This window comes from Rhinolophus hipposideros (assembly GCF_964194185.1).
Source record: "Rhinolophus hipposideros genome assembly, chromosome: 14".
Classification (NCBI taxonomy): Eukaryota; Metazoa; Chordata; class Mammalia; order Chiroptera; family Rhinolophidae; genus Rhinolophus; species Rhinolophus hipposideros.
In genome coordinates this window covers 9,620,116-9,647,067 of record NC_138060.1, presented here as the reverse complement: position 1 = coordinate 9,647,067, position 26,952 = coordinate 9,620,116, and the positions used below count along the sequence as shown (strand labels likewise).

At 40.1% G+C, this 26,952-nt stretch overlaps 1 protein-coding gene across 1 annotated transcript in view; it reads right to left on the bottom strand.

The window, feature by feature from the left end:
- ADAMTS9 (ADAM metallopeptidase with thrombospondin type 1 motif 9) overlaps window positions 1-26,952 on the bottom strand; it is a gene marked incomplete at its 5' end in the record, with an annotated part of 160,709 nt that overhangs the window by 85,174 nt on the left and 48,583 nt on the right. Inside the window, 10 exons of the mRNA XM_081072616.1 lie at window positions 1,371-1,535; window positions 3,281-3,445; window positions 3,961-4,171; window positions 10,103-10,229; window positions 11,292-11,421; window positions 11,507-11,673; window positions 17,569-17,664; window positions 17,908-18,025; window positions 19,710-19,846; window positions 19,943-20,124. Of these exons, the coding sequence (XP_080928742.1) occupies window positions 1,371-1,535; window positions 3,281-3,445; window positions 3,961-4,171; window positions 10,103-10,229; window positions 11,292-11,421; window positions 11,507-11,673; window positions 17,569-17,664; window positions 17,908-18,025; window positions 19,710-19,846; window positions 19,943-20,124 (1,498 nt within the window). The remainder of the gene's footprint in view (window positions 1-1,370; window positions 1,536-3,280; window positions 3,446-3,960; window positions 4,172-10,102; window positions 10,230-11,291; window positions 11,422-11,506; window positions 11,674-17,568; window positions 17,665-17,907; window positions 18,026-19,709; window positions 19,847-19,942; window positions 20,125-26,952) is intronic.

Genomic DNA, 26,952 nt, shown 5'->3' with positions numbered 1-26,952 from the left:
ACATGAGTTTTACTTCGATTGCAAACAAAGTACAATGTTAATATTAGTTTAAAAGTATTAGAAGAAAATCATAAACATATGAACACTAGGAATCTCTGCAGTATAGTTAGGAGTGTATTTGGTTTTCTTCTTTTTGCTAAATTACACTTTGCAAAATGTCCCTTAGGAACATGCGTTACTCTTAAATAACACTTTTAAAAAGTCTGTTGCCCTGAATTGCATGTTCAGTCAAAGGAAGAACAAACCTCTGGCTAGGGTTGGCGAGGTGTAGACAGGGATAAAAAACAGGTCTATCAGTTCTAAGAGATGTTATATTCAAATCATAAAAGTGACCCTGAACTATGCATTTTTCCTCTTAACTATTCTGTAAGAGTTCTGAAGATGTAGACAAAGCAGAGGCAAGTTTTCGAAGTGTAAGTGGACTTTCCCGTTTATGCAGAGTGATCAGACACGATCAGCCATTTTGACTCGGGATGCTGGGTAATGAGGATTCAGAAGACTGTTAATGACAGAAATTGTCAGGGTGCAGCAATAAAGCTGTTCCCATGTATCGCGTGCATATTGGAAATGAAGACATAGCTAGAAAACTGAAGTGGCTGGGGCTGTGAGTGGACAGGGTGGAGGGACAGTCATTCTTCAAGAGATGATGTAAGTGACAGCAGACAGCTGCTCTGCTTCTCTTGGGAACCCAGAGAGCTGCTTACATAGTACCCAGCATGCTTTTTGCTTCTATATTAGGAAGGACTTACTTTGAAGAGTAGTGGCTTCTCAAATGCAAGCCCAAGGGAGACTTTCAATCTCTCCTTTAAGAATAGGTCAAGTTAAGACTTAAAACCTACACACTAGAGGACTCAGAAAAGATTCTTCCAAAGCGCGATGATTCGGCCACCTTTGATCTAATTAATTCTGTTTGAAGAGTCTGACTTATTTATGAGAGATGAGCTTTGGGAAAGTGATGCTGGGAGCCAGCACATCCCGTCCAAATCCCTGTCCAGACTGTCCTGCCAAAGATGCTGGTGCTGAATGACATTCTCTGTAACAGACCCATACGGCACACTGGAAGATAACATCAGCCAAACACGAGCTCTGCTGTGAATTGTTCAAACACACATGTCTCAGTCTAGTTCTGAGCTAAGGGCGTAGACATGGACGTGGGTCTGCAAAGGTAACAGTCAGCTGCAGGTGGGCAAGTGGCAACCCTTGGAACTGGGGCAAAAGCGTTGCAGTTTCTCCTGCTTGACCCGTAGCCACGGAGGTATAGTGCAAGTCACAGACGCGGCATTAAAATCCCTGCCCTGGAATGCCCAGCTGCAAGCCCTCTCCAGATAACAAGGAAAGAATGTAGTTAAGAACTTTATCATTCAAAATACCTGTCCCCAGGGACCCGCCTGCCAGGACGCACATTCGGGCTGCTGACAGGGCTGCATAGAGGCCGGCTTGGACTCGGGGTCACAGATTCTATCATTTAATCGATCTTCACCAAACTGACACCAGACCTGGCGGTGCTTGTGCCCTTTTCCGCAGGTGACCAGGCACTGTAATAAAAAGCACAGGCAGTAAGGGTCATTGCCAAGAAGTGTGTTGTGGGTCCCAGGGGTTATGCACTGACCAACAGGAACAGGGGTGCTCTTTCCCCACACAATTCTTCTCTCCCACAGCAATTTGTAAATATATCAGGGCTCATTCCATTCATTCATTCATCCATTCATTCATTCAGTGTTTATACAGGCTCTGGGCCAGTTTCAAGCACAGTATAAACTCAACACAGAACCATGCTCTGAAATACTGAAGAATGGCATTCATGGTTTTCTAATACAGGAGTTAAGTGTGGGGAATTGATGAGTCAGACCAACCTGGGTTTTAATCCAGAGGTCAAGTGACCTCTCTATACCTCAGTGTTCTCATCTGTACAACAGGGACAATAGGACCTACTGCAAAGAACTGTGCAAACTAAACGAAAACAAATTCAAGTGAAGTACTCACCACATGTTCATTTTATGTTAAATATAAGCATTATCATCTATGCTTATTATAAAAAAATTTAAAAATACAGAAAAACATGAAAGAAAACTATAATGATCCAAAATTCTCACTGGCCAGGAATAATCATTCACATAATTATTTTGCTGTTTTCTTCTCTATCTACAAAATGTTGGATCATACTGAATATATGATATAGTTTGATATTTCCAGCCTCCAGTTAATCAAGTATTCTTGCAAAAGTTTGTTACTTAATTTGAAATGATGCTTTAGCTAATATTAGCTATCTAAGAAAAAATAACTATGTTCTTTCATCCTTCTTTAACCAATACTAGAGTTTAAGCTAAGGCAGCTTATTAACATAGAATGAAAGCACTAGGTTTGTTGTTAATTTATCCAGGAATCAGACACTGTTAATCACATGCCCTGTTACCTGTCTGCCATTTCAGGGGCATTGACATTATCCTTTTAAGATTCATATTTTATTTGATGTGGAAAGTAAACAGTAAAAAGTAAACAGTAAACAGTTACTTTATGCTTGAATGGATAAGGGAATGTACATAGAAGCTGTTTGCAGGGAAACACCTCTTTCCCCACATTCCTGGCCTGGCCCATAAATAAGGGAACTTCAGTTCCTCTTCCACTTGCTTCCACGAGCTCGGTGAGAATCTCACGGGGCTATGTTAATGAGTGCTAACACTACCATAAAACAAGAAAGAGGCTCTGCTTCCTTTCTCTTGCTATCCTGGGGACACCTGTGTTCAATAATGGACGGTGTGTCTTATGCTTCATCCGGTAAGAGATGAGAAAGGCATAAATCTGGAATACTCAGCCTGGTCCTTTCTCTTTTTTCCAACTTTCCACTGGTTACTGGATGGATAAGTCAGATAGGTCGCTCACTGGGGTCTAATTCTCCTGTTTGAAAGATGAGGAAGTAGGAAACCTCATCTGTTACTTCAGATCTAAGCCAGTACAGTTTTATAATTCCTAAAGCCCTGATTTCCTTTACAGTGACTTAGCAAGGGCTCAAAGAGGAGAAAAGGCAAGAGACTGGAACTTCAAAATCACCAACAGAAGCTGCTATGGTCCGTGAGCCAACTAAACACTCTGTGTCTCTGAGGTCGCCAGTGGACTTGTCACATCCAGTGCCATGGTCATGGAGAGGGTAGAGGACTGGAGTTGTTTCCTCAAGGAAGGGGTGGGTGGGAGAAAGGTGCGGCAGGTTTAACCTTGAACCAGGGCAGACTCAAAATGAGAGTATCAGTACGACCTAGGGGAAACAACAGCCCTCCCCTCTCACCTCTGACCAGTCACCCGATTTCCACTGTGGACAGGGGAACTCACTGCACCTCTGAATGGTGACTTTCTCTTGGTGGGTGCATTTGCTGTCATCCAGCACATCATTTTGTGTGTTGACACAAATAGCCCTTCTCCTCTGGGTCCCACCATCACAGCTTTTAGAACACTGAAAAGACAAAAAACTAAATAAGTCTGTTGCTGAGTTTTTTATCAAGCATGCTCAAGATCCTGGCTATGCTGGCTTATCTCGGCCAGATCTTAAGAAACAACCAACCAACCAACCCTGGCCAATTCTGGTTGTTATTCGGCGGCCATCTGTTCATGTTACCAATTTATTTACCAAGTTTACAGTGAGGTCAATATTAGCAAATTGGCATAGGAAAATAAAATTGGAAATGGCCTATCAAGTACGGAAAAAGTGATGGGTTGAGTTGTTCCATTACTCCCAATTTTCCACATGCCATGGCCATATCAGACAAATTAATTACAAATTAATCGTGGTACACATTTCTGCAGCATTTGAATGGAGTCGGGCATTATAAATCAATCATGGTACTCTTTTTTTCCATACAGTTAAATGGGGCTTTTCAACACAGCCCTAACTAATGAATTAGTTGATTCATCACCATCAGCTTATCAGACCACATTCAAGGAGAAGACTCTGAGAGAGAACCAACGTACTTCTGTCCAAGCAGAATAGCGCCAGCCACCTGTGTTACATTCTCCAGAGCATTTTTCCTGGTTGCTTGGTTTGGGGTGACTGCTGCAAAAACTATCATCAACCCTCTCGGTCTTCCCATCTTGCCGACTATATTTGGCACAGTAGACGTCCAATGTGCGGTAACCCAAGCCACACTGGGCACTACATTCACTCCTGCTGGCAACGTGCCACCTGTGCATAGCAATGGAGAGAAACCAACATTTTTGTTAGATATATATATGTCTTATCTATATTCAACTGGTGTCAGAGTTGAGTTCATTTTTCTTCCTTAACTCAAATACCATGAAACCCAAAGCCACAGTTGCTGAAATCCATTTTTTTAAATCCAATTTTAAACCAACATATCTCTGTATTTTTCATGGCTGCCAATGTACATGGAAGTCACAGAGTGATAACCAGAGGTTCTATCTTTGTGAATATTCTCCCCTGATACAGTCAATCTAAAATTCAAGCAACCAAAAAGAAAAAGAAAGAAAAAAAGCATTGGAATTCAACAAAGCAAAACAAAAAAACAATTTTATATTTAAAAGGTTCATGCTACCCAGCATTTCATTTATCAAGTAGACTGCTTCTAACAGAGAACCACTGTTGGAAACTCTCCCTAGGAAATCTCCTTTCTGTGGGCTAGAAAGTACTCAATGAACATTCTGTGGATTAATAAAGGAATGGATAATTTGGACTGCAATTGTGAATTTCAACTGTGCTCAACTGTTTACATAACAATCTGTGAATAAAGACTGTAAGTTCCTTGAAGACATGGACCGCAGTCTATACAACTCGATTATACAATTTAAGAAATATTTTATTTTTTTAGAGTACTTTTAGGCCCATGGCCAAGTTGAGAGGAAGGTACAGAGATTTCCTACAGACCTCTGCCCCCACACACTCATAGCGTCCTCTATTACCAACATCCCCACGAGCGTGGCACATCTGTTATAATGGATGAACCTACATTAACTCATCATTATCAAAGTCTACGGTTCACATTAGGGTTCACTTTTGGTGCTGTACATTCTATGAATTTGGACAAATGTATTATGGCATGTATCCATCATTACAGTATCATATAGAATATTTCCACCGCCCTATAAATCCTCTGTTCTCCACCTATTATTCATCCCTCACGACTCCACGAATATACATTTTTAAAATTAGATGAGAATCTACAAATCTTTGGCACCTACAGTACCTTTGTATCTATAGTGCCTATAATGAGCCTTTCTTGGCATACAGTAGGTGCTCAGCATGGGATAATAAATTGACTGGTTCTTTTAATGCCAGTTCGTGCTTAAATTAAAAAAGAAAAAAATGCTTAAACTGAATACAATAGTCTAAATAAATGAACTTGAAATATACAGAAGGTGCCAAAAACATGTATACACATTTTAAGAAAGAAAAAACGGTATTGAAATTATGCTGATGGTAACCACTTTGAGCACCTCTTGTAATTGCAGAACTCAAACGCGAGTTTTATTCATCTTTTGTTATTGGTATATGAGTATATTGAGTATCACAATTTTAATAGTTTTTTTCTTTTCTTAAAATAAATACATTTTTTTGCACCCTCTGTATTTTGTTGATTAAATGCAGCAATCCAAAAAGATTAATTTCTTTATAATCTTCATTTGGATTTACTCTTGACTGTTAATTCTCTATTGCTCAGAAAATCGGTGGTTTGGTGAATACCAGTGTCCTAAGAATTCTTCCATCCACATCTGTCCAGGGGGAGGACTCAGGAAGAAAACAGGAGTACGTACTGGACACATGCTTATCTTGGAATTTCTCACAAATGCTCAAAAGTCGGTCAGAGTTGACCTACTTTCATATTTGGCATGTAAAGTAGGCTACTGAGATTTTCCACGACAAAGTATTTTGGGGACTTTGCTCTAACCTGAACATGTTAAAGGAAGGACTGTAAACCAACGCTTTATCTCATCCTGTCAAACTTTAATCTGGGCAAGCTCTCACTTCCCTAAGGAAGTGAGACAGAAATGCGGACGAATTCAACAGAACTTCCATTTGCCCTTTGATTCTTGGCTACCTTCTCTTTGCCTTCATCACCATTTCCTTGTGGAAAGGTTATTTTCTATCCTGGATAATGGAGGCAGGAGTCCTGGCCCCACAAGAAAACACTCCAGCAGCTCAGGCTGGAAAAGTGTAGTAGAGTCTCCTTGATATTCACACAATCTCCAGGGTCTGAGCAGAGACCTTGGAAAGAGTCTGCGAAAGGTCATACACTGCCTTGGGAAATTCCTCCTCAAAATGCTTCAGTCTCTCTCTGGAAGGTTGTCTCAACTTCAGTGTTTTAAATTCATTCAGTTCCTTTCATGTAACTATGGTATCTTATTACTACATTTCAGAAAAGCAAAGTATTTGTTAATAAGTGGAAACAAAAATAGTGTGGTCTCTGTGGGCGTGTGGGGCATTAAATAATTTGGGGAGCTACTGATTTAAGCAGGGTTCTATATTGCAGAGTTTCTCAGGGCCTTCAAAATGTTAATCAGCATTGTGAATCTCCACCTAGGGGAGGAGATAGTCAGTAAGGCTTCTCAGACATACTGATCCACCATTGACCGTCTTGTGGAACTAGTGTTCTACAAACATGCTTTGGAAAAAACTATTTTAGAGTTTGACCAATCAATAACACTCTTCTCTTCAGTCTTCCAGTTTTGCACTCAGCCACTTGGCAATAATTAGTATAAATCACAATTATAGCAACTGTCAGGTTGACAGAAGGAAGATGGAACAAGTTCTTCGGGCTCAGTTTATGTCTTTTTATGTTTCTCAGTGAACAACTTTATTTTTCCAACAATCCATATAAGCCATGAAGATATGTGTTTGAATGATGACAAATAAACACGATCTTCTATTTTATTTCAGATGTGAGCATGCACCTGCCTAGTTACCAGGCTTCATAAATTAATGAAAAACTCTTTTTTTTCATTTCATTTTTAAATTCTTACTCCCAAGGTCTGTCCCTTTTAGCAGACATTTCTACCAAAAGACAGGGCTACAATTCCTTCACCTTCTTTTCTTTAATCAGCCAAAGGTGCTATTATCATCCAAGCCTCTTCCCTGAGGTGCTGTCCCCCTTCGCTCTCAGTAGAGTCTAAGTATTTCTTTTTTAAATATAAAAAAAGGTGGGAGTTTAGAATAGCACTTTTGACACATCTACTATATAAAATGAAAAGATTTTAAGCCCTGGTTTTACTTAGGTATTGTGAAACAATTTTTAATAAAAGCCAGAGGATGACTTATGGAATCAGAAAGACCTACGTGTGAATGCAAGCTCTAACACATTTAAGCTATTGACCCTAGGTAGGTCACTTAACCTCACTGAGACTCAGCTTCCCCATCTGTGAAATGGGGGGAAATAGGATCCACTTCACAGGGCTACTAGGAAGATTATGAAGCAAGGCATGTGTAGCATTTAACACATATGGCACCCATGCAAGATGGGTAGCTATTACTATTAGTGTATTATTATTATTATTACTACATTCTTGGTGTTTTATTCTCCAGCCAAGTTCTAAGTATCATGTAATTCCACATAAACCAATAATACAGTTTGAGGAGAAATCCAGTTGAGAGTTTCTGTATAATTCTACATAAAAGCCTCATGGATTCGATGCTACCTTTCAATGCATTCACTTTCTAAAATTTGCTTTCATTTTTGTTTTACATCTGAAAGCTTCCAGTGCAGGAGAACCTTTGGAGAGCATCAGATTAGCCAGCATCATTACAAACACAACTGCGACTTATTTTGGAATCTGTTTGAAATTAAAGTTTTAGTTTCTTGAAGTAACAGTTCAAACAGTATGTCAAACGGGTGCTGCTGGAGTAAATTTAAGCAGATTTTCTTTTTTTTTTTTTTTTTTTATGGTCATGTTCTATTCCTCAAAATGCTTTGCACGAACTTGCCTTCCCTACAATTATAAGAGTATGCTTAGTGCTGCACACAGGAGTTCCACAGTATCTGCATTTATCGTTTTGAGACTCTCCCAGCTCAGTCTGATTCAGCCTGTTGAGAAATGACAGCTAAGGGGTCCAAGGAAGGTAGGGAACAGGAATAAACAGAAAATTCCTGGGAGTTACTTCTTTTCCCAAAGGAAGAAAAGCTACACAGAATGTGATCAATGAGTATCACGCACTATGACTGAATTAAAAATGAAAACAGCTTTCCCCCAGGGTTATGAGTACAGACTCCGGTACCAGGGGCTGTGGGAGAAGGGAATGGGGAGTTACTGTTCAGTGGGGACAGAGTTTCAGTCTGGGAAGATGAAAAAGTTCTGGAGATGCATGGTGATTGTTCCACAACAATATGATGTGCTTAACGCCACCGAACTGAACATTTAGAAATGGTTAAGATGGTATATTTTATGTTTTGTATATTTTACTATAGTAAAATATATCATTATCAGAAAAAAAAAAGTACAGGCTCAAGGGTCAGACAGACCACATCTAAATCCTATCCCTTCACTAACTAGTTCTGTGACCCAGGGCAATTTGTTTAACTTCTCTCAGCCTCTGTTTTTCCCATTTGTCAATTGGGAATAATAATAATACTTATGTCATTGTGTTGTTTAAGGAATTATAGGTTGTTAATAAGACAATTAATAGGACATTATTATAATAGGATATTAATTATATTAATAGGATAAGATTTTATATATATATAAGAAGGATCCTATTACTATAAGACTATCCTATTACTATCCTATTAATAGAATAATACACAACTGTTGCCTCTATTATTACTTGCAGAGTAGTTACCACTATGAATAATATAATTATCATTAATTATTAATTATTAGTGATATAATATGGTAATTTTATATAAAGTGAAATGGAAAAATGTCACCTTTCCCAATTTATTCAGGTTGTGCCTCAAGGAACATATGCACCAATTCGATGTTTCCCCCCTAAACTTTAATGATTAATTCAGTTCAGCATTAGCTAACTAATTATTTTTCTGAAAAGACCTTTAGTTTAACTCAATTGCTGAAGCAATGGGTTTATATGGACCTGTATCAAGAATTAATACTGCCTAGTGTAAACGTCTGCTTTTTAATGCCTTGGGTTTTTCTTTTTACAATGATTTCTGTCAATGCTTTTTGACAAGCCAATGAGAAAGCTGGTCAGTGACACTGGGTAGAGAGGAAGTGTAGTGGGGTGGGAAGAGCCAGAAACTCAGATCAGGACTGGCAAAGATGTGGCACTCGTGCCATGTGTGCCCGTGCTGTTCCCATGACAGACATTACTAATTGATCACAGCACTCCTCTTTTCTCTCATAACCTTGAGAATGCCTTATCATCTTCACTCCAGCACTACAGGCTGCCAATACCACCTGATAGGATTTGGCATGGTGACGTGGAATCTGCAAAATCCTGAAGTATTCACTTTGTTATTTTTGAATGGTGAGACCTCAAGTTCCCATACCATTCTACATTTATAATTTCTCATCTATAAAAGGAGGATAAAGCAGCAACTCATCTTACCTGTAGTTAACTCATATGCAGACTATACAATACAGACCCCACGCTTTTTAATATTCAAATATGACACAGTCAATCTTGCAGGCAAATGAGAAAGCTTTAGAATTCCCCACCCAGCCACTATTTGTTGCCTCAGATTTCAGACTTTTCTTAAATACAGAATTGTTTGGATATTTAGACATCTGTATCCATATACTTCATGTGCACAAAAGTTCTACTAGGGGACATATACTCTGGGTAGATACAGAACATTACAGATACTTGGACAGATAAAGTTTCCCCCTTTTCTGTTGACTTTCAAACCAAACTGTTGCATAAGATGTGATTCCATCATAATAATACTTATGCAGTGAGTTATAAGGCTCAAATGAGAAGTTTTCTTGGCAAGTGCCATATTCTATGAGCTGTTTTTAATTCTTAGGAGAGGAATAAAACATTTGCAGGTATGTGTAGAGGATAATCAGTTTAGCGGGATGGGAAATTAGCTAATGCTTCTTTCACAAAAACACAAGGAAGGGGCAACATGCCCTCCTTCTCACAAGCAGAGACCTCCTACGAGACGCTCAAAACTCAGTAGTAAAGACCCTGAAGAAACACTGGCCTCACCTCAGGTCGCAGTCGGCACCGCAGGGTTCAGTCACGGGTTCTGGCTGGGGCAGCCGATCGCATCGTTGATCAGAAACTGTCAGCTGGTCAGATTCCCTGGTGCAAACGGGTTTTCGTTTCCGCTCTCCTAAGCAGGGAGGGAAAAAAATTATTCAGAGAGAGCAATCTATTCCACAGATTATTTAGACCCGGGATTGAGAAACATTTCCTTTTCGGGGTTAGATAGTAATTACCGTTAGTTTTGTAGGCCATATGACTTGTGTTGCAACTATTCAACTGTGTCACTACAGGGTAAAAGCAGGTGCTCATGTACAAAATTGGTGTGGCTGTGTTCAAATAAATTTTATTTATAAAAGCAGGCAGTAGGCTGGATTTGGCCCACTGGCTGTGATTTGCCAACCCCTAATTTAGACAAAAGGAAACAAAACAAATAGCACATAACAAGACTACTAAATCTATATCTCTGTAAAATCAAAGTGCTGGTTTCATTTGGCTTCACTCGTGTGCGAACATTTTAGGATGAGAAAACCTAATGGATCCTGCATCCCTTAAAAAGCTGAACTTACCAGCCAAAGGTGACAAAACAGAGTCAGAGGACAGAGATCAAAGAATACATGCAGATAGAAAGTTGTATAAACTTCATGTGTTTGGCTGTTTCTTAAAAAAATTTTTTTAAACATTTCAATTCATTTTTTTAACTCAAAAACATCTCAAAGTGAAATAAGTCAGATAGAGAAAGAAGAACTGCATGATCTTATTTAAATGTGGAATCTAAAAGGAGAACCAAACTCAGAAATAGAGATCAGATTGGTGGTTGCCAAAGGTGCATGGGTTGAGAAAAGTGGGTTGAAAGTTGTCAACGCTACAAATTTTCAGTTACAAGGTAAGTCCTGGGGATGTAAGGTATAGCATGGTGACTATAGTTCACAATACTAGCTTGTATATGTGAAACTTGCTAAGAGAGGTAGATCTTGAAAGTTCTCACCACAAGAAGACAATCATTTGTAACTGTGTGTGATGATGGATGATAATTTATGGTGGTAATTATTTTGGAATATATCAAATCATTACATTGTACACCTTAAACTTATACAATGTTATAATGTCAATTATATCTCAATAAAACTGGAAGAATAAACAAACAACAAATATCCCTCAAATCCCCCAAACTCAACCTAAAAGCTGATACCTTGGCAGGGTTTGCTGCACGCTTGCCAGGGTCCATGACTGTTCCAGTAAAACTGCTGAGGTTTGCCTTCAATTGGAATATTGAAAGCATAGCGCACGTCAGGGTTATATAACTTTCCCACCGACAACACCTGGAATGTGCAGACAAAACGGAGAGGATGTTTGCAGGTCCGGTGATTCTGAGCGGAAGAAAAGGGCTCGTGGCCACGTTTTTACCTGAAGCAAAAGTTCTTGTTCAATGCGATCTGTGCAGTTAATTCTCTCGACTACGTTGTCAGACCCACTGTACTCTATTACAGCATTCCCAAGACGGATTTCCTTTTTGGACATTGTGACAACGAAGTCTCCATTCAGCAAGAATTCACCTTTACTGTTGGATAAAGCTGCAGGTGAAAAAAAAAAAAGAGAATCCACTAATTTGCTGCCAATGACTCTCTCGCTGTTTGAAATATGAAATAACACTTTCATAGGCAGAGAGGGTGTAAAGCATATTGATTTTTCAGCCAAACAGGCATGGATTCAAATCCTGCTTTTGCCACTTGCCGGCTATATGGCCTTGAGAAATCACTTTCCCTTATTCAATCTCCATTTCTTTTTCTCTCAAATGGAGATAAAAACACCTAGCTTTCAAGGTGTCTGTCAAAATTCAGTGACATATAAGCATCATAATTAGCCTGGGGTTTGTTATGCAAGGCCCACAGTTCCAGATGGAAGCACAGTGTTATGCTGTGAAAACACACATACAGCAACTTGAACTTACAAAATTGGGTCCCACACAAACATCCCCCCTCTGCTTTACATTAGATTTAGTTGTGCTGATTGAATCTTTGTTCGTCTTTTGTTTGACCTGTTGAAATGTGAAAATCCACAGCCAATATGATGTCACTCTTTCAGTGAGGCCCATAGGGTGGTAGCCAGCCTCCATTATGAGCCCAACGATCCTTGCCTCCTGGTACTCACATCTCCTGACGCTGAATAGCACTGACTGTGTCATCATAGAACACTGTGGAAATGACAGAGTGACTTCCAAGCCCACGCAGGCCAGAAGCAATGTGTACGTAGAAGAGGTCTAGAGGATGTAGGGAAAGTAGAGATTGCCCCTTTATGTGGAGATTACAGAGGGCTGAGATGAAGCTCTGAATAGTCTTTGTGGCTCAGCAGCAGTAGGACAGGGGACAGGGGAATCTTGCAGAGATCACTCATTTGGGGACACTGTCCTGATGCAAGGACTACTCTTTGCAGGATCGGGAATTAAGTGCATTGAAGTCTGTCCCTAATCCAGCACTGCACTTACCAGAATTCCCACCCTTGTGAGCCCCGTCTTGGCCCTGAGGGAAGAATAAGATGCCTTCTTTTGAAATGGTGGAAAAGAATGTGGTGACACAGGGGAAAAGCTTTTAAAAAGATTTTTTAAATCCTCCCAAATCTTGGCTGCTTCTTCTTAGCTCCACATTCTTTGGTAGTCCCTATTACCTACAGAATTTAGTTCAAACTCCTTAGCATAACTTTCCTGTATCTTTACAAATCTTATCCTGACCTACTTTTCCAGCCTCAGCATTCACCTCCACTGATAAACCTCAATTTCTAGTCCTGTATATCCCCTGGTCAGGTCAGCCATACATTTTTCTACATGGAAACAGTGAAGTGAAGTGGGGAAGGGTGTAAGGTCTGAATTCAAAAAGTTAGGATTCCAATTCTTACACTTTCTGTTGGTGTGATCTTGGGTAAGTTACTTAACTGCTCTAAGCCTCAGTTTCTTCTTCTGTATAATGGGTTTCTCATAGGAGTGTTAAGAACATTAAACATGATAGTACACCTAGGTTTCTGTTTCTGGCAGATCATAAGGCTTTTACATTCACTGTCTCCTTATCACATAAGTATGCCTAATATATGGGTGAGAAAAGCATGACTTAAATATTAGCAAAATACCTTCCAGAGGCCAGGTGACTTCTCATGATAGAAGTATCTTGAAAGCCTGTTAACCACTAAAGTTTTCCAAGAAGGAAGTCAACAAATGTTTAGTAAGTGAGTGGATTAATTCATGCATTCTTTCACTTATGTACCAATAGAAACCAAATATGGTTAGTTACAGGTTTAAAAAAAATCTTAATTTGTTTTGCTAGACTGCATGAGCCCCTTAATAAAGTGACCATTTAAAAATGTACTTTTATGAGGCCCAGAAAGATCCCAGCCCATAGTAGGTGCTCAAGCAATGATATGGAAAGAAGGAGTGATCGAATGAAGCTGACGTTCATGACAAGGAGAACAGAGTGCTTCCAGCCAAATAGCCATTTCCTTGTCAGCATAAATCTCTGAGAACCTCGTCTCCCCTGCAGCTCCTGCAGTGTGAGACCCATCAGCCATGCAACACGCAGGAGTTTCAACGGGTCACTGACTGGAGAGGAGGTTGTTTCCTCGGCTCCCCAGGCATCCTGAGGCTGCCTCCTAATGTGGGTTGCCGACATGGTGATGGCAGGATGTGCTGCCAACAAAATCACCCAGTTCTTTCAAGTGAAACTGCCTGCTAGCTACCCAGCTGATGTTTCGCTAATGGTGGGAAATGAGATGTCACAAGGCCATTCTGTAAATTAAGCGATAATCCAGTTTTGTCCGTATTCAAAGAGCAATCAATCGTTCATTCTAGGTGAATTCTGGGGCTCCCTCCCAATGTCTCCAGGCTTCCTTTCATGCTATGCTGACTGCACCATTTCACCCTTCACTGCATGCTCCTTGCCCCAGAAGACAGTCACTAAGGAATGAGATAGGAGTCATCAGGTGAAATGAAGTTCCTGCTTTATCTCAAACTGAATCGATTCCTGTCTTCCCATTGCCACAACTAATTAAGGGCTAAGTGGACTGGAGACAAATAAGTATCATGGAAACGACTCCTTTTTCTCCTAAAGAAATACAAACATGGTGGCACTGGGTTCAGCTTGGTTCTAACACAACAGGAGGGAGGGGTCTATGTGAAAGAACCACCTTTGACAGGGGGACTTTCTGCTTCGGTACCTTGTGAAACAAAGTTTCCTGAAAACAACAGTCTACTGCCCAGCCTCCCACTAATGCGATTAGAAGAGCTAATTTCCTGGGTTGGTTCCCCCTCCCATTTCACCCATCAGAGCCGGGTTGTTACAAAGGCCCGCTGTCTCCTGGAAATTGCTCCCTCACCAAAACATGTGGAAAGAGGATGGCTTGACTGACCTTTAAAAACGTAAGCGGGATCAGGATTGCTTCGTGATGGAGCAGCTGTCACTGGACGTGAGTAAGACTCAACTGTGGGTTTTTAAACCTTCTTAGAGCATTTCCTGCACCTTCCTTCAAGCCAAGAGTAAACATTTACACACGCCAGATCCGATGACATCATATTCTTCCCAACTTCTTAAGAAACCACTGCAGGGTTCAAAGGCTCTGAGTTCTTGACTTTCACACCCAGTGAACTGTGACTTGCCATCTCTGCTTGCACACTTTCCACGTACATCCAGAGAAATGTTCTTTTGCTTGCTAACAGGTGACTTTACCGTAATATTCCATTAAAGAGCCATGCATGTCCCAGATGGCAAATCTTTAATTTTGCTTTCACTCTTTACAAGAAGATTAAGAAACCTCCAGTGAGAAATAGAAAGTTATCAGGAGGGCCTCCTCAATTCAGGTGTCTGACCTGGTTGATAAAGTTGAATTGAACTCAGGCCACTACTTGGAGGATTGTTTTTCCAAGAAGGAGGAGAATAAAGGAGAATCCTCCTCCCTTTCAAGGAAAAGAAAGGAGCAAGTCAGCATAGCTTTCAGCTCTCAGGAAATTAATTGATAAGGGAGGTTGCACACAATGCTGCTGGATTTCATTAGGAGTAGTAAGGCCACAGCAGTCACATGCTCACATTTATGAACCGGTGCATAAAGGAAAATGCTTGACACATTTTGCACAGTGGTAAAACGAGAAATGTGAGAGTGCCAAAAAATAATTTCCAATGTGTCCCACAAAAACTTCGTTAACTGTCTTATAGTCACCACTCATTTAAATATTTAGGATGAAGATGCTTCATCCACTGAGTAATTGATTCTAAGTAGACTTTATGGTCTTTAAAAGAAGGGATGATTCTGTCTATTTCCATGGTAATCCCATCTCCCATTAAGCACATAGTAGGTATTCAGTAAAGACGGCACGAGCAATGGTTGTTCAACATTTCAGCAATCACGTATTTAGCATCATGTGTGGGCTTTGTATCAGCCGCTAAAGACAAAGAAACACGGCCTCTGACCTTAAAGCACTAGTGGTCATGTGGATAAATCAGAAACACGTCGCCTCATCTCAGTTAACGTAACTTCATCCTTTCGGTTGCTCAGGTTAAAACCTTGGAGTCACCCTCTCTTTCTCTCACACGCCATATTCAATCCATGAACAAATCATGATGCCTCCACCTTCAAAAGGTATCCAGAAATTTTACCATGAACCACACCTTCACTGCTCCTACTTGGGGTCAAATCACCAGCATCTCTCTCATGGATCATTGCAATAAGTTCCTAACTAGTCTTCCTGTTTCTATCCTGTACCCTTTCCCACCATCTATTCTCAACAGAGTGCTCCTTTGAAAATATAAATATGATTATATGTTCTTTCTCGGTTCAAAACCTCCAGTAGCTCCCCATGTCTGTCAGAGTATAATCCTTTCAATAGTTATATGGCCTTTTACGATCTACTTCTGATACCCATTTAACCTCATCCAGGAGTCTCTGTGCTTACTCTGCTCCAGCCACACTGGCTTCCCTTTATTCTTGGAACAATCAGGCGTACTCCTCCTTCAAGGATTTTTCACTGGCTGTTCCTTCTGCCTGGAATGCTCTTCCCCCAGGTATTTTGTTATCTCTTGCTACATTTCAGACATTCATTTCAGCTCCATTATTTTCACCCCACCCTCAGTATCTCAACTTCCCTTATGCTTCTCTATTTCTTAATAGCACTTATCATCCTCTAACAGTAGATAGTTTCCTTATCCATTAAATTATTGTCTATCTACTCCCACTAAATAGTAAGCTACAAGAAAACAGAGATTTCTATTTTTTAATTCTTTGTTGTTTTGGTCACAGTGCCTGGCACATAGTAAATACTTAACGGATTGAATGAATGATGATACACTGCAGAAAACAGCTATAAGGGAGTCATGCATAAATATTGTACTTTGTTAGCATGCCTGACTGAAGGATCACTGTCTATCTTATGAAGGATTTCATGCAGACATTCCACGATGTAGATACAGATTCCAATTTGACTCGACTAATACTTATTTACTAGCTCAATATGTCCAAATGTTTGGAGTAAGCCAAAGGTTGTAGTCTAATGGATAAATAGGGTTCCTGTCTGGACAGTATAAGACACAAAGTACACTGGTACATTCATTTCCTTTAAAAACTGCCTGCCTAGCTAGACTGCTCTGACTTTCTCCAGACCTAAGTGCAAGCCATGCTACTCTGCGTGGCTAGGAGGAGTCTGACTGGGCAAGGTGCCCACCTGGGCCCCTTCCAGTCATGATCCCATTCCCCATGTCCTTCTTTTAATTAGAAATAGTTGGGCAAACTTCTTAATCACTTACGGCAGCTTATGGAATCATAAATTTAAGTGGGACTGGGCTGAGCAAACTGCTGAAAATGAACACAAGGCTGTTGGTGTGTTGCGGTTTAAATGTAAGAACAAATATGAATGAATAACGTGCCTGAGCATGGACCGAGCAGGATGAAGAATCTATAAAGTAACAAGGTGGGCCATTCTGTGATGACATGAGGAAAATGTTGCCACTATAGAACTCTTCGGAATCACTGAGCATAATGAAATATTGAATAAGTCCACCAGTGGTCTGCTATTGGTTGGAGCTGATACCATAAAAATTATCCAAGTAATACCTCTAATAAAACATTTGTAAGTTAGTTATCCACAGGACAGTTTAAAAAAAAAACAGAAAAAAGAAAAGTAAAGAAAAAAAGACCCAAAGAATAATGATTTTATGCTAAACTTACAAGGCAAGTATTTTTAAAATTTGATTTAGGGCCTTTCTATGTTCTAAGACCCAGAGTAAATCCCTCGATATTGACTAGTACAACCACATGACTCTTAAATCAATACATTGAGGGGGTACACATGAGGGAGAAATAAAATAATGAATTTCAAGATCAATGTCTTTTATGAAGATGCCTGACATCCAAAAGCTGTCCGAGTGCAAAAGAGGAAAGGAAATGGTTAGTATCCGAGAACCAGAATTCCTGCCAATGGCGAGGGGCACCCATCTCACCTAAGTAGTTATCATCTTCTGATTTCCCTGAGAAACTGTGCTGCCGCACGTCGATACTAGTAGCACCAGCTGGAATTCGGACCACGGTATTGTAACCTGAAAAGAATTCAGTAGAAATTCAGTATTCTGTAGCATAGTTCACTTTCTCTAAGCAAAATGTGAGCAACAAAGGAACATAAGATAACTCTCACTATTAGGTGCCTTGTAGCCAGATGGGTCATGTAACTGAACGAGACTGATTTTACGCTTGACATTAATACTTTTTACGTGTTACACATGGGGAACAATTTTTAAACTTTGACCATTTTCCTCCTTATGGTTCTTAGAACAGATTCTTACCATAATGCACTGTATTAAATGTTCCCGCCACTGTTTTGCATGAAGAATTATCACCACCGCAAACCCCACATTTATCTCTCCGGGCTTTGGAATTCAAAACATGATCGCATCCGGCTTGCTTTTAAAAAGAAAACATTTGAAATAAATGGTAAGTATTACAGAGATTATAAAATGGCAAGTCATGTGTTCCTTTGCATGATGTGCATTCCAAATGACAAGAAAGTTAAGTCTCTTTAAACTTGCCAGGATTGAGAACTCAAAGTTTCTATGGAAAATGTGGTCCTTGGACCAGCAGCTGTGGGTATCCTGGTGCTGTCAGAAAAGCAGATTCTTGACCCATACCCAGATCTACTGAATCAGAATACATTTTCTGGCATGTTAACAAGCTCCTTAGGTGCTGCGTCTACAGACTAAAGTTTGAGAAGCACTAGTCTACAGAAAAGTGGAGGCAATGAAAAAAATTGTTCAGGATTTAAAAAAAAAAATAGCCATGAGGACTGTATCCAATTAAAGAGCTTACATCCCATCTTAAGGAAGCAGCCACTGTCCACTCCAGGCTACTGCTGCCATGTGGAAACAGGAGCCCAGTGTTGCTATTTCCCAGTTTTTTAAGAGAAGCTGGAAACTGTGATTTTATGTGAAATTCCCTATGTTCAAATAATGACTGTGGATGGAAGACAAAGCACGGCTGCAGACCATTAGTGGGAGGCCAAGGGCTCCAAAAGCCCTCCTGAACTTTTTTCCATCATAATGCAACGCAGCAGTATAGGCGGAGGGCCGACAATCATTCCATAAACTGCAGCAACCACCAGTTCACATTCTCGTTCATTCTGTTCCTTTGTATGAACTCGCCTTTGAGGAGAAACTCAATGTGTGGAAACTCAATAAACTCATATGAACTCGTCTTTGAGGAGAAACTCAATAAAATGGACTGACAAGGAAACCTGCACTGTCAAGCTGTGAGTTGGGAAGTGGGTAAAGCTCTTAGGTGGGGCTTTCAATCAAATCCTACCTACCATGTTTCCCCGAAAAAAAGACCTAACCAGAAAATAAGCCCTAGCGTGAGTTTTCAGGATGACATTCCCTGAACATAAGCCTTAATGAGTCTTTTGGAGCAAAAATTAATATAAGACCCGGTCTTATTTTCAGGAAACCATGGTATTAGAAACGCCAACCCGCCTTGGACCACATGCAAGGCACAAACGTATCATCGCATAGCTTTGCTGTGTTAGGGACGATTGCTGACTGGTGAGGACAGTTGAAATAGTATCAAGTCTTGAGAAATCATTGCTCTGATGCTTTACCATCAGCCAGAAGTTTCTTGAAGTCCCTTCTAAGAGTAAATGACAGGTATGTCTCAGGTAGAAGCTATCCTGATTAAAACCAAAAAGACAATTCTGAGTGAGGCCAGCTCTCCCTCATGACACCTTTCTGGACCAGAACTATTCAATCTAGAAATTACTGTCAAGAAGCATTTGGTTTAAACCTTAAGCATTGAGCTTACAGTAAAGGAGTGAGGGAGTATTTGTATGAAAATTACTACCAAAAAATCTGCATGGACAGGGTTTTCTGCAGACCCTCAGCGAGGCTGAAATAGCAAGAAAAATCCTGGGCAGTGCTTCTCAAACTTTGGCATGCATCACAATCACGTGATGCTGACGCTGCTCTGGGGACCCCCCTTTGAGAACCAGTGCCCTGCAGACAGTGCACAGATGTTAGCAGCTGCTACTCCATCAAGAAAGCCACAAACCACAGCATGGCCACAGGATAACACAGTGACAAAAGCAGCATCTGGGACTTACCCGGCAGAGGCCTTGGACGCAGATATCGCTGGTGTCTTGACCACACGGAGTCCCGTCCACCACTCTGTCCCGGAGCTGATAGTAGGCCGTGCTCCCTACCACCCTGCAGAATAATTTGCACCGGTCCTTCATCAGAACTAGAGAGGAGAAACACAATGCAGTGTGACTTGTGTGCCCGGACCCCACCCAGCCTGCCACCGCAGGACCCCCACCACCACCCTCGGTATACTTACTTCCACTGTACTTGGGGACCCAGCGTACATTTGGAAGCAGACCGTTGATGTTAAAATGCTTCCCATCAAACTGAGCGCACTGTTCCTCTCGGAAGTCTCGCTTGTGCTTGAGACATGGCTCTGTGTTGCAGGACTTAAATTTCATTCTACGCCCTACACAGTACTTTCCACCATTTTTGGGCCTGAGAAAAGGTAAAGAACAGATATACTATATTATAATGTATTTCTCCCCACATCACTCTCTCATCTGTTGCTTCCTGTCCTCTGGGGAAACAATTTGAAGGGGCCAGTGACAGAAAACAGGTCAAGGGCTCTGAAATCTGGGTTTGCATTCTGCCTTCAACACTTTTAAGTGCATAACTTTGGGCAAGTCACTTAACCTCCTTGAGCCTCAATAAAATGGTCCCTCCCATCTGTAAAATGGGAAGGCACTATTTGGTAAGGCTGTTTTGAGGATAAAAATATTGGAGTGTATAACTTAAAGTATGAAAGACAAAGCCTGGAATCTATTAGGACATTTTCTTTCTTCTTTTCCCCAAACATTCAGTCCTTTGATTTAAAAAATATAGAAGATAAAAGGTACAGACGAGCAGTTAGAATGTTCCCTTTTAGCCTTTCCTTCTGTGATATTCTCATGGGAAACCATCCCAAACCTTTGTCATTTTACTTCCTTTCATTCTCTCCTCCTCATTCTTCTTCCACTCTATAACCACTGTTTTTATTTGTTTCACTTTACAAATAAGATGGAATAAAGGAAATATGCCTGTATTTTGACTTAGTGAGAGAAGCAGGAGAAAGCGTACTGGTTTCATTAACTTTTGTGTGACAAGAGTATGGAGTACGCCTTGCAAAGCATCACAGGGCAAATTTAATCTCTGCATGCAACCCGTACATGCATTTTCCAGATGTCACCCAGAAAGTAAATTATATAACACATCTCCCAGCAGTCAACAGCTTGCCAAATTCATCATGGAAACTGGAAGATCACAGAATCTTAGTAAGTTTAGCTCACCCACCCAGGGCGGGAGCAGCTCAGTTTCCACTGCTGTCGTAGGACACCTCTCAGACCTTTCCACCTTTCTTCTTCAGAATAAATCTTTCAGAGTAATTTGGACCATGACAAGTGTTACACCAGGCCTTGGGGGAATGGGAAATGTACCCAAGCCCATACAATACAGAATGAGAGGCAGCCTAGCACAGCAGGAAAGAGTTGGATCTGTGTTCCAATCTTGGCCTGTTCTCACTGTGTGACCTTAGACAAAGTTCTTAGTCTCCCTGCTCTTCAGTTTTCTTCTTCGCTAAAATGAGTGCACAGAACAGATGCCTGAAATGTCACCTACAATGGGATTATATGTGAGCATTCCCAATCTAATCTGATCCAGTTCAGCAGGCTGTTTGTTTTGGGAACCAAATCTGAGCTACAGCCTGGTCTGCATTGTGAGAAATGACTCAATGCTCCTACAAAGTACTCAAGTCTCAGGAAGGACCATGTGGCTGTGAGACTGTCGTAAACATGTTCCCTCGATCAAAGAATTACAGAGTAAGGGAAGACCATAAGCTGTGTGGTTACAAGCTGGGCACCTCTGTGTAAGCAACCTGGCTTCTCTGAGCTCCATCCTGCACATGTAAAGCAGAGATGATATTGTACCCCTGAAAGGCTTGTTATGAATCTGAGGCGCTTAGCAAGGAGTCTGGTAAATATTTACTGTTATCATGAGGAAGACTGCATCTAGGGATGGCACATAAATCCAGTAATATCTATGTCTGATTGTTTCTCCATTAAATACAATTTTAAGCGCATAAGCTTTACATATCGTGCATTTGACTAGCCAAAATTCACTCAGGTTTCCCACCAAATAGAAAGGCAGAGGTACTTTTATACCAACAGGAGGTTCAGAGAAGTTAAATACTGTGCCCAGGGTCACAGAGCTAATAAAAGAGCAGACACAGAACTAGAATCCAAGTCTCCCAGGTTCTTTCTCTGTGCTCTTCCTGCAACATTCATTATCCAAGAGCTATGGTCCAGAATCTTTTAGTTTTCTTTTTTGATGCCATTTAGCCTTGGTTTCCTGGATAGCAAGCTCTTCTCTCTGTACCAACGCACTCCAGTCTCATGTATAAAATATCAGGTTACATATGAATAACAGATTCAGGTGAAACTTACATTAAATATGCTACAAGGAAGACCCCCTTCAATTTTTCCTCAAATTGAAATGAGCTTTGTGAATCGTTTTAAATGCCCCAACTAACTATGGTGGATTGATAATTTGTTGCCTGAAAGTAATTCATACTTCTTTCTCTTTGAAAATAAAACCTTTTGAAAGTTGATTTCTTTTCTTTTGGCTCTCTTACATAATAAGTCTTAGCTGACTCTGGCAATTGATCAACTACAGTCGTCATTGGGCCACAGATCGTTAATACCTGCAGGTGGCTTCCCTTCGGAGGACAACAGCTTCCACCTTTGCTTGCTTTGACCACTATCAAACAGCATTTAGTGATTTAATAAATTACTTTTTTTTTTTAAACAACACACAGGAAACACTCTATGTGAGAAGCTGTATTGCTGAGGGGTATAGTGATGGACCCTGGCCACAGAGGATTTGAATCCCAGCCCTGACACTTAGTAACAGTGCAGCCTTAGGCAAGTTGCTTCATCTCTCTACGCTTGTTTCCCTGTCTGTAAAGGGAGACGATGCTAGCGTCTATTTCACAGGGCTGAGTAAGGGTTACCTGGTTAACACATTCAAAGCACTTGAACGAGAGCTTGACTGCCACACAGTAAATGTTTAGCTATTATAAGGGTCTGCACACTATAGCCCACGAGCCAAAATCTGGCCTACTGAATGTTTTTACAGTTTGGAAAAATTAAAAAATTGTCTGAGATACACAAGCGTTCTGTGAAATTCAAATTTCAGGGTTCATAAATAAAATTTTATTGGAATACAGCCACACCCACTCTCTCCATATCGTTCACGTATGTTTCTTACTGTATCAGTACGAGGGACTAGTTGGGACAGAGATCCTATGATCCCCAAATCTGAAGTACTTATAAAATATGTGATAGAAAAAGTATTCCTTTTTCTAGAAAAAGTCTGCAGACCCCGGAACTATTCTTGTGACCGTGCACAGCCATTCAGTGAGGTAAGTGGTGGCATCCCGGTTTCTGAATGTTTGTTTGAACTGGGCTCAGGACTGCTAAATACTCTGGCAAGGGCCCATGCCCACGATGTGAGATGCGCTGGCAGAGACCAACCCAGGTCTCCCTTATGATCTGGCCCCTGTCCCATGCTAGCTCTCTTGAAACAGGACTCTTTCCATATCAAAACTCATTCGATGACCTTATTTTCTGTTTATCTAAAGGCAGATTACATTTGATGAATAAACATAAATTTGCCCTTTTGAAATATATGGCTTATCTTATATCCTAGACCATGGGATCTCTGCCTGATTTACATGTACTATGTAATGAGGCAGGCTTTAGCCAACTTAACTTACCATTTCAGCATGGAAGAAATTCATTTTATAATTTAGTAATTTAGCTGGGTCGGGGTATATTTTCCATGTAGGAAAATAATGAAAATTATAGGAACTGCAACTTTAGAAAATATTAACCACATTTTCCTACTATTAAGATTCTTTAAAAATATTGCATGTCCAATATGGCTGGAAAGGACTTAAGGAAATTGCCTGACTGATTACTATGAAAGTAACTATATGCAGCACAGCCAAGCTGAATCTTTCTTTCAAGCACATCTTATACGACCATTTCTATTCATACATACAAATTTGTCATGCTGCATGGCCAAAGATGAAAGAAATTTTGCAAAGATCATTACAGGTGAATTCTACCCTCAAGGAAAGCTAACCTTTAGTCTGCAAATAGGTTTGAACAGAAATCTCAACTTCTATGTTTACTTACAATGTTAGGGCAAGCAGATTAGGGTCAGCTCGAGGCAGAAATTTCTAATGATACAACAGGCTGCTCCAGAAGGTACTGTGTTTCCTAAGCTTGGAAAGTTTTAAGAAGGGGCCTGATAGCCAACTGCAGAGGATGCTGAAAAGCTATTCAAGGATTGGATGGGATGGGCCAGGGCGTTGAACTAGCAACCATTAATGATCCTGCCAAATAGGGCAGTTTATGGGATTAGATATTAATTCATTAGTTAACAGCTCCCCGATTGTAGCCAATTCTTGACATTCTTAAATAAGTTCATCCGACTCAGTGCCTCAAAAAAACTCTGCTGCGATATTTTACAGCCAAATAAGAGACGGGTTTTCTTAGATGGAACACACATATGGCTACTCTCCTTTATGTAAGGTTTCATAAAGCAGTTGCTATGGTGAAAGCCTAAATGGGAAATATCCAGTTCACAATCTTGACTTTTTCTCTAATCTATGAGTTTATCATTATTTTAAAATTTAGCCTATCTCCTAGAAGAAATACTTTGCCTTTCCTAAAGGACTGGCTTAATTCCTTATTTTCATGGACTCTTAACTCTATAAAACATTTTGTTTTAGTCACCAGGAAGTGTAGGGCCAAACTTACATCATAAAATAGTAAGGACAGGGCCCAATGGCCTGAATGCATCCTCTAGTTCCAAAGCTGGTCTTGTTGCGGCACTCTAAATTATGATTTGCTGGTTCTGATTTAAAATTTTACTCTATTACGTATTTCTTATGTCCGGTGTGTCCAAACTTTTTTCAACGTTTTTTACCAAAACGCTTTTGCCATATGCGCTAAAATACACACACAGCCGGGCCACTCCCTCGAGGTGAAGTATGTATTGCCTCACCTGGTTTATTTAAGTAAACTAAATATATTTTTGGAATTTGCTGTGGGCCAATTAAAAATGGATTGTGGGCCAGTTGCCGCAGTTTGGACACCCCTATCTTATGTAATAGAGTGATCAGGTGACCATGTAATTAATTGTCCAATCCAGGAAACTTTGAGAACGGATAGAGGAGCGCTTAAATTTCTGCAGGACAACAGATGTAAACTGGCACTGTCTTTACAAACCAGAACATATGTTCATCTTCTCCGTAGGGCAAGGGTGGAAATTTGGATTTGAAAAAAATAAATAAAGCATTTAAAGGCAATATGTTAGGATCTCATTTGCAAGATGGCAAATCTGTAGCATTGTATACCAACTGAGACCAAAAATTTTTTTGACCAAAAGTGGAAAGCACATGGTTTGTACAGCTAGCTCACTGGCTATGGCATAATTCCATATACATGGCAAGGCTACTTCTCCTTTTTTAGCTTTTATACTTTCAAGGAAGAAAACCTAAAAATATAGCATAAAGTATCTGGATGTTAAATAAATACATGCTTGAATCACATGGATACTGTGAAAAAATAAAAACAATCCAGTATTCTTACTAGAGACTACCGTGGATTTTAAAAATGGAACTCTACATTAATGCTAAGGGCTCCTCACACTGAGAAAAGGCATGTTGCCAGCGAGAGGGGGACCACTCCCCCCAAACTCTGAGAATCAGGAGAGCAACCACTTCACATTCTACATAGTGAACCATCTGCGCTGTGAATTTCTCTGAACAAGCTTTTAAACTGAGGTTTGAATCTGACTTTCCCAGTTGTGTTCCCTTCTCTTGTCAAATGGGCTTCCTCAATGCCACTGAAACCCTGGTTTTCAGAGGCAGATTCTTCCTCAAATTCAGAGACATCCCAAACTGCAAATACCCTGGAGGCGTTTTAATACAATGACGTCAGTGCAGACACGGCACTAGGTGGACTGTATTATTTTAAAACCTCCCAGTACCAACAGTAGTGAAAAGGACCTTTAATTGAGACTTGAATGATTCCTTCCTAACTTCTGAAGGTGCGGATCTTCAATTCACTTCACTTTTGAAGCTCAAGATCCTTTCCCGCTGAGGTCTTTACATAGGGTGATTTTCTTTGTCTGGCCCATTCCAACTACAGAGTGATTTATCTCCTTCCACTTTCCACATTACTTCTAGAATTGCTCTCAGACTTTAAAAAACCAAACTCTTCTTTTGAATGGAATATTCTTGAGCCAAATTTCAAAAGCGCAGACTATTTGCAATATTCATACCGTCATGATAATATAGCTTAATAATAATAATACTTTGGCTCAACGTAACCACCCAACAGTTTTTAATTAAAAAAAAATCATCATACCTGCTGTTAGCTTAAAATGTTTTATTTTAAAGCTAGGCTTTATAATGACTTCATAAAAATAGCTAGGATATATAATTGACTTTAAGAAGCAAGCTACACAACACTATAGATAGTGTGATCCTTATTTTGTATGAAATGTATTTCATATACTATATATTACATCTATAATCTTTTTTAAAACTCCAAAAGACTACACATCAAATTGTTTTTCTTGTGGGGAAAGTAACTGGGGATTAGAAATAACAATGATAGGAATTTTTTATATCATATACTTTTATGTTTGAAGTTTTAAAGCACATTCTATATTTATACTATTATTATTTCAAAAAACAAATACTAAAAACAGACTCTATGGAAAATCTAATGTTGATTAGCTTATATACATAGCTACAGTGTTAGTTTTACGAACCAGGGTATCTTACAGTTCTTTAGTTGTCTTCTATAGAGACTAATGACACGTGGACATGAACAAAATTTTGGACTGGGAACAAAAATATATTACAATAAATCGAACATCATTTGTGATTTATACTAGAGAGTATTTATGTAGACCAGGGCTTGCAACAGTGGCCCATAGCTATGTTTTTTTCTGGTTCACACATCTCAGGTTATTCTTACAAAACATTGGAAGCTTTGTCAATGCTAGGCCCTTTTCCTAGTTGTGAGAAGTCAGTTAGGTCAGCACCCTGTACTTGGTCCCACTCCTGTGCAGTACAACCTGATTTTCTTATACCACCCCACTTGCTACTGTACCTGCTCGCTTCTCTCTACAATCAGTCTGCTGTCCTTAACATAGGCTCTTCAAAATAAACGAGCACTGCTGGCAGAAACTGCTTTATATAATCCCAAG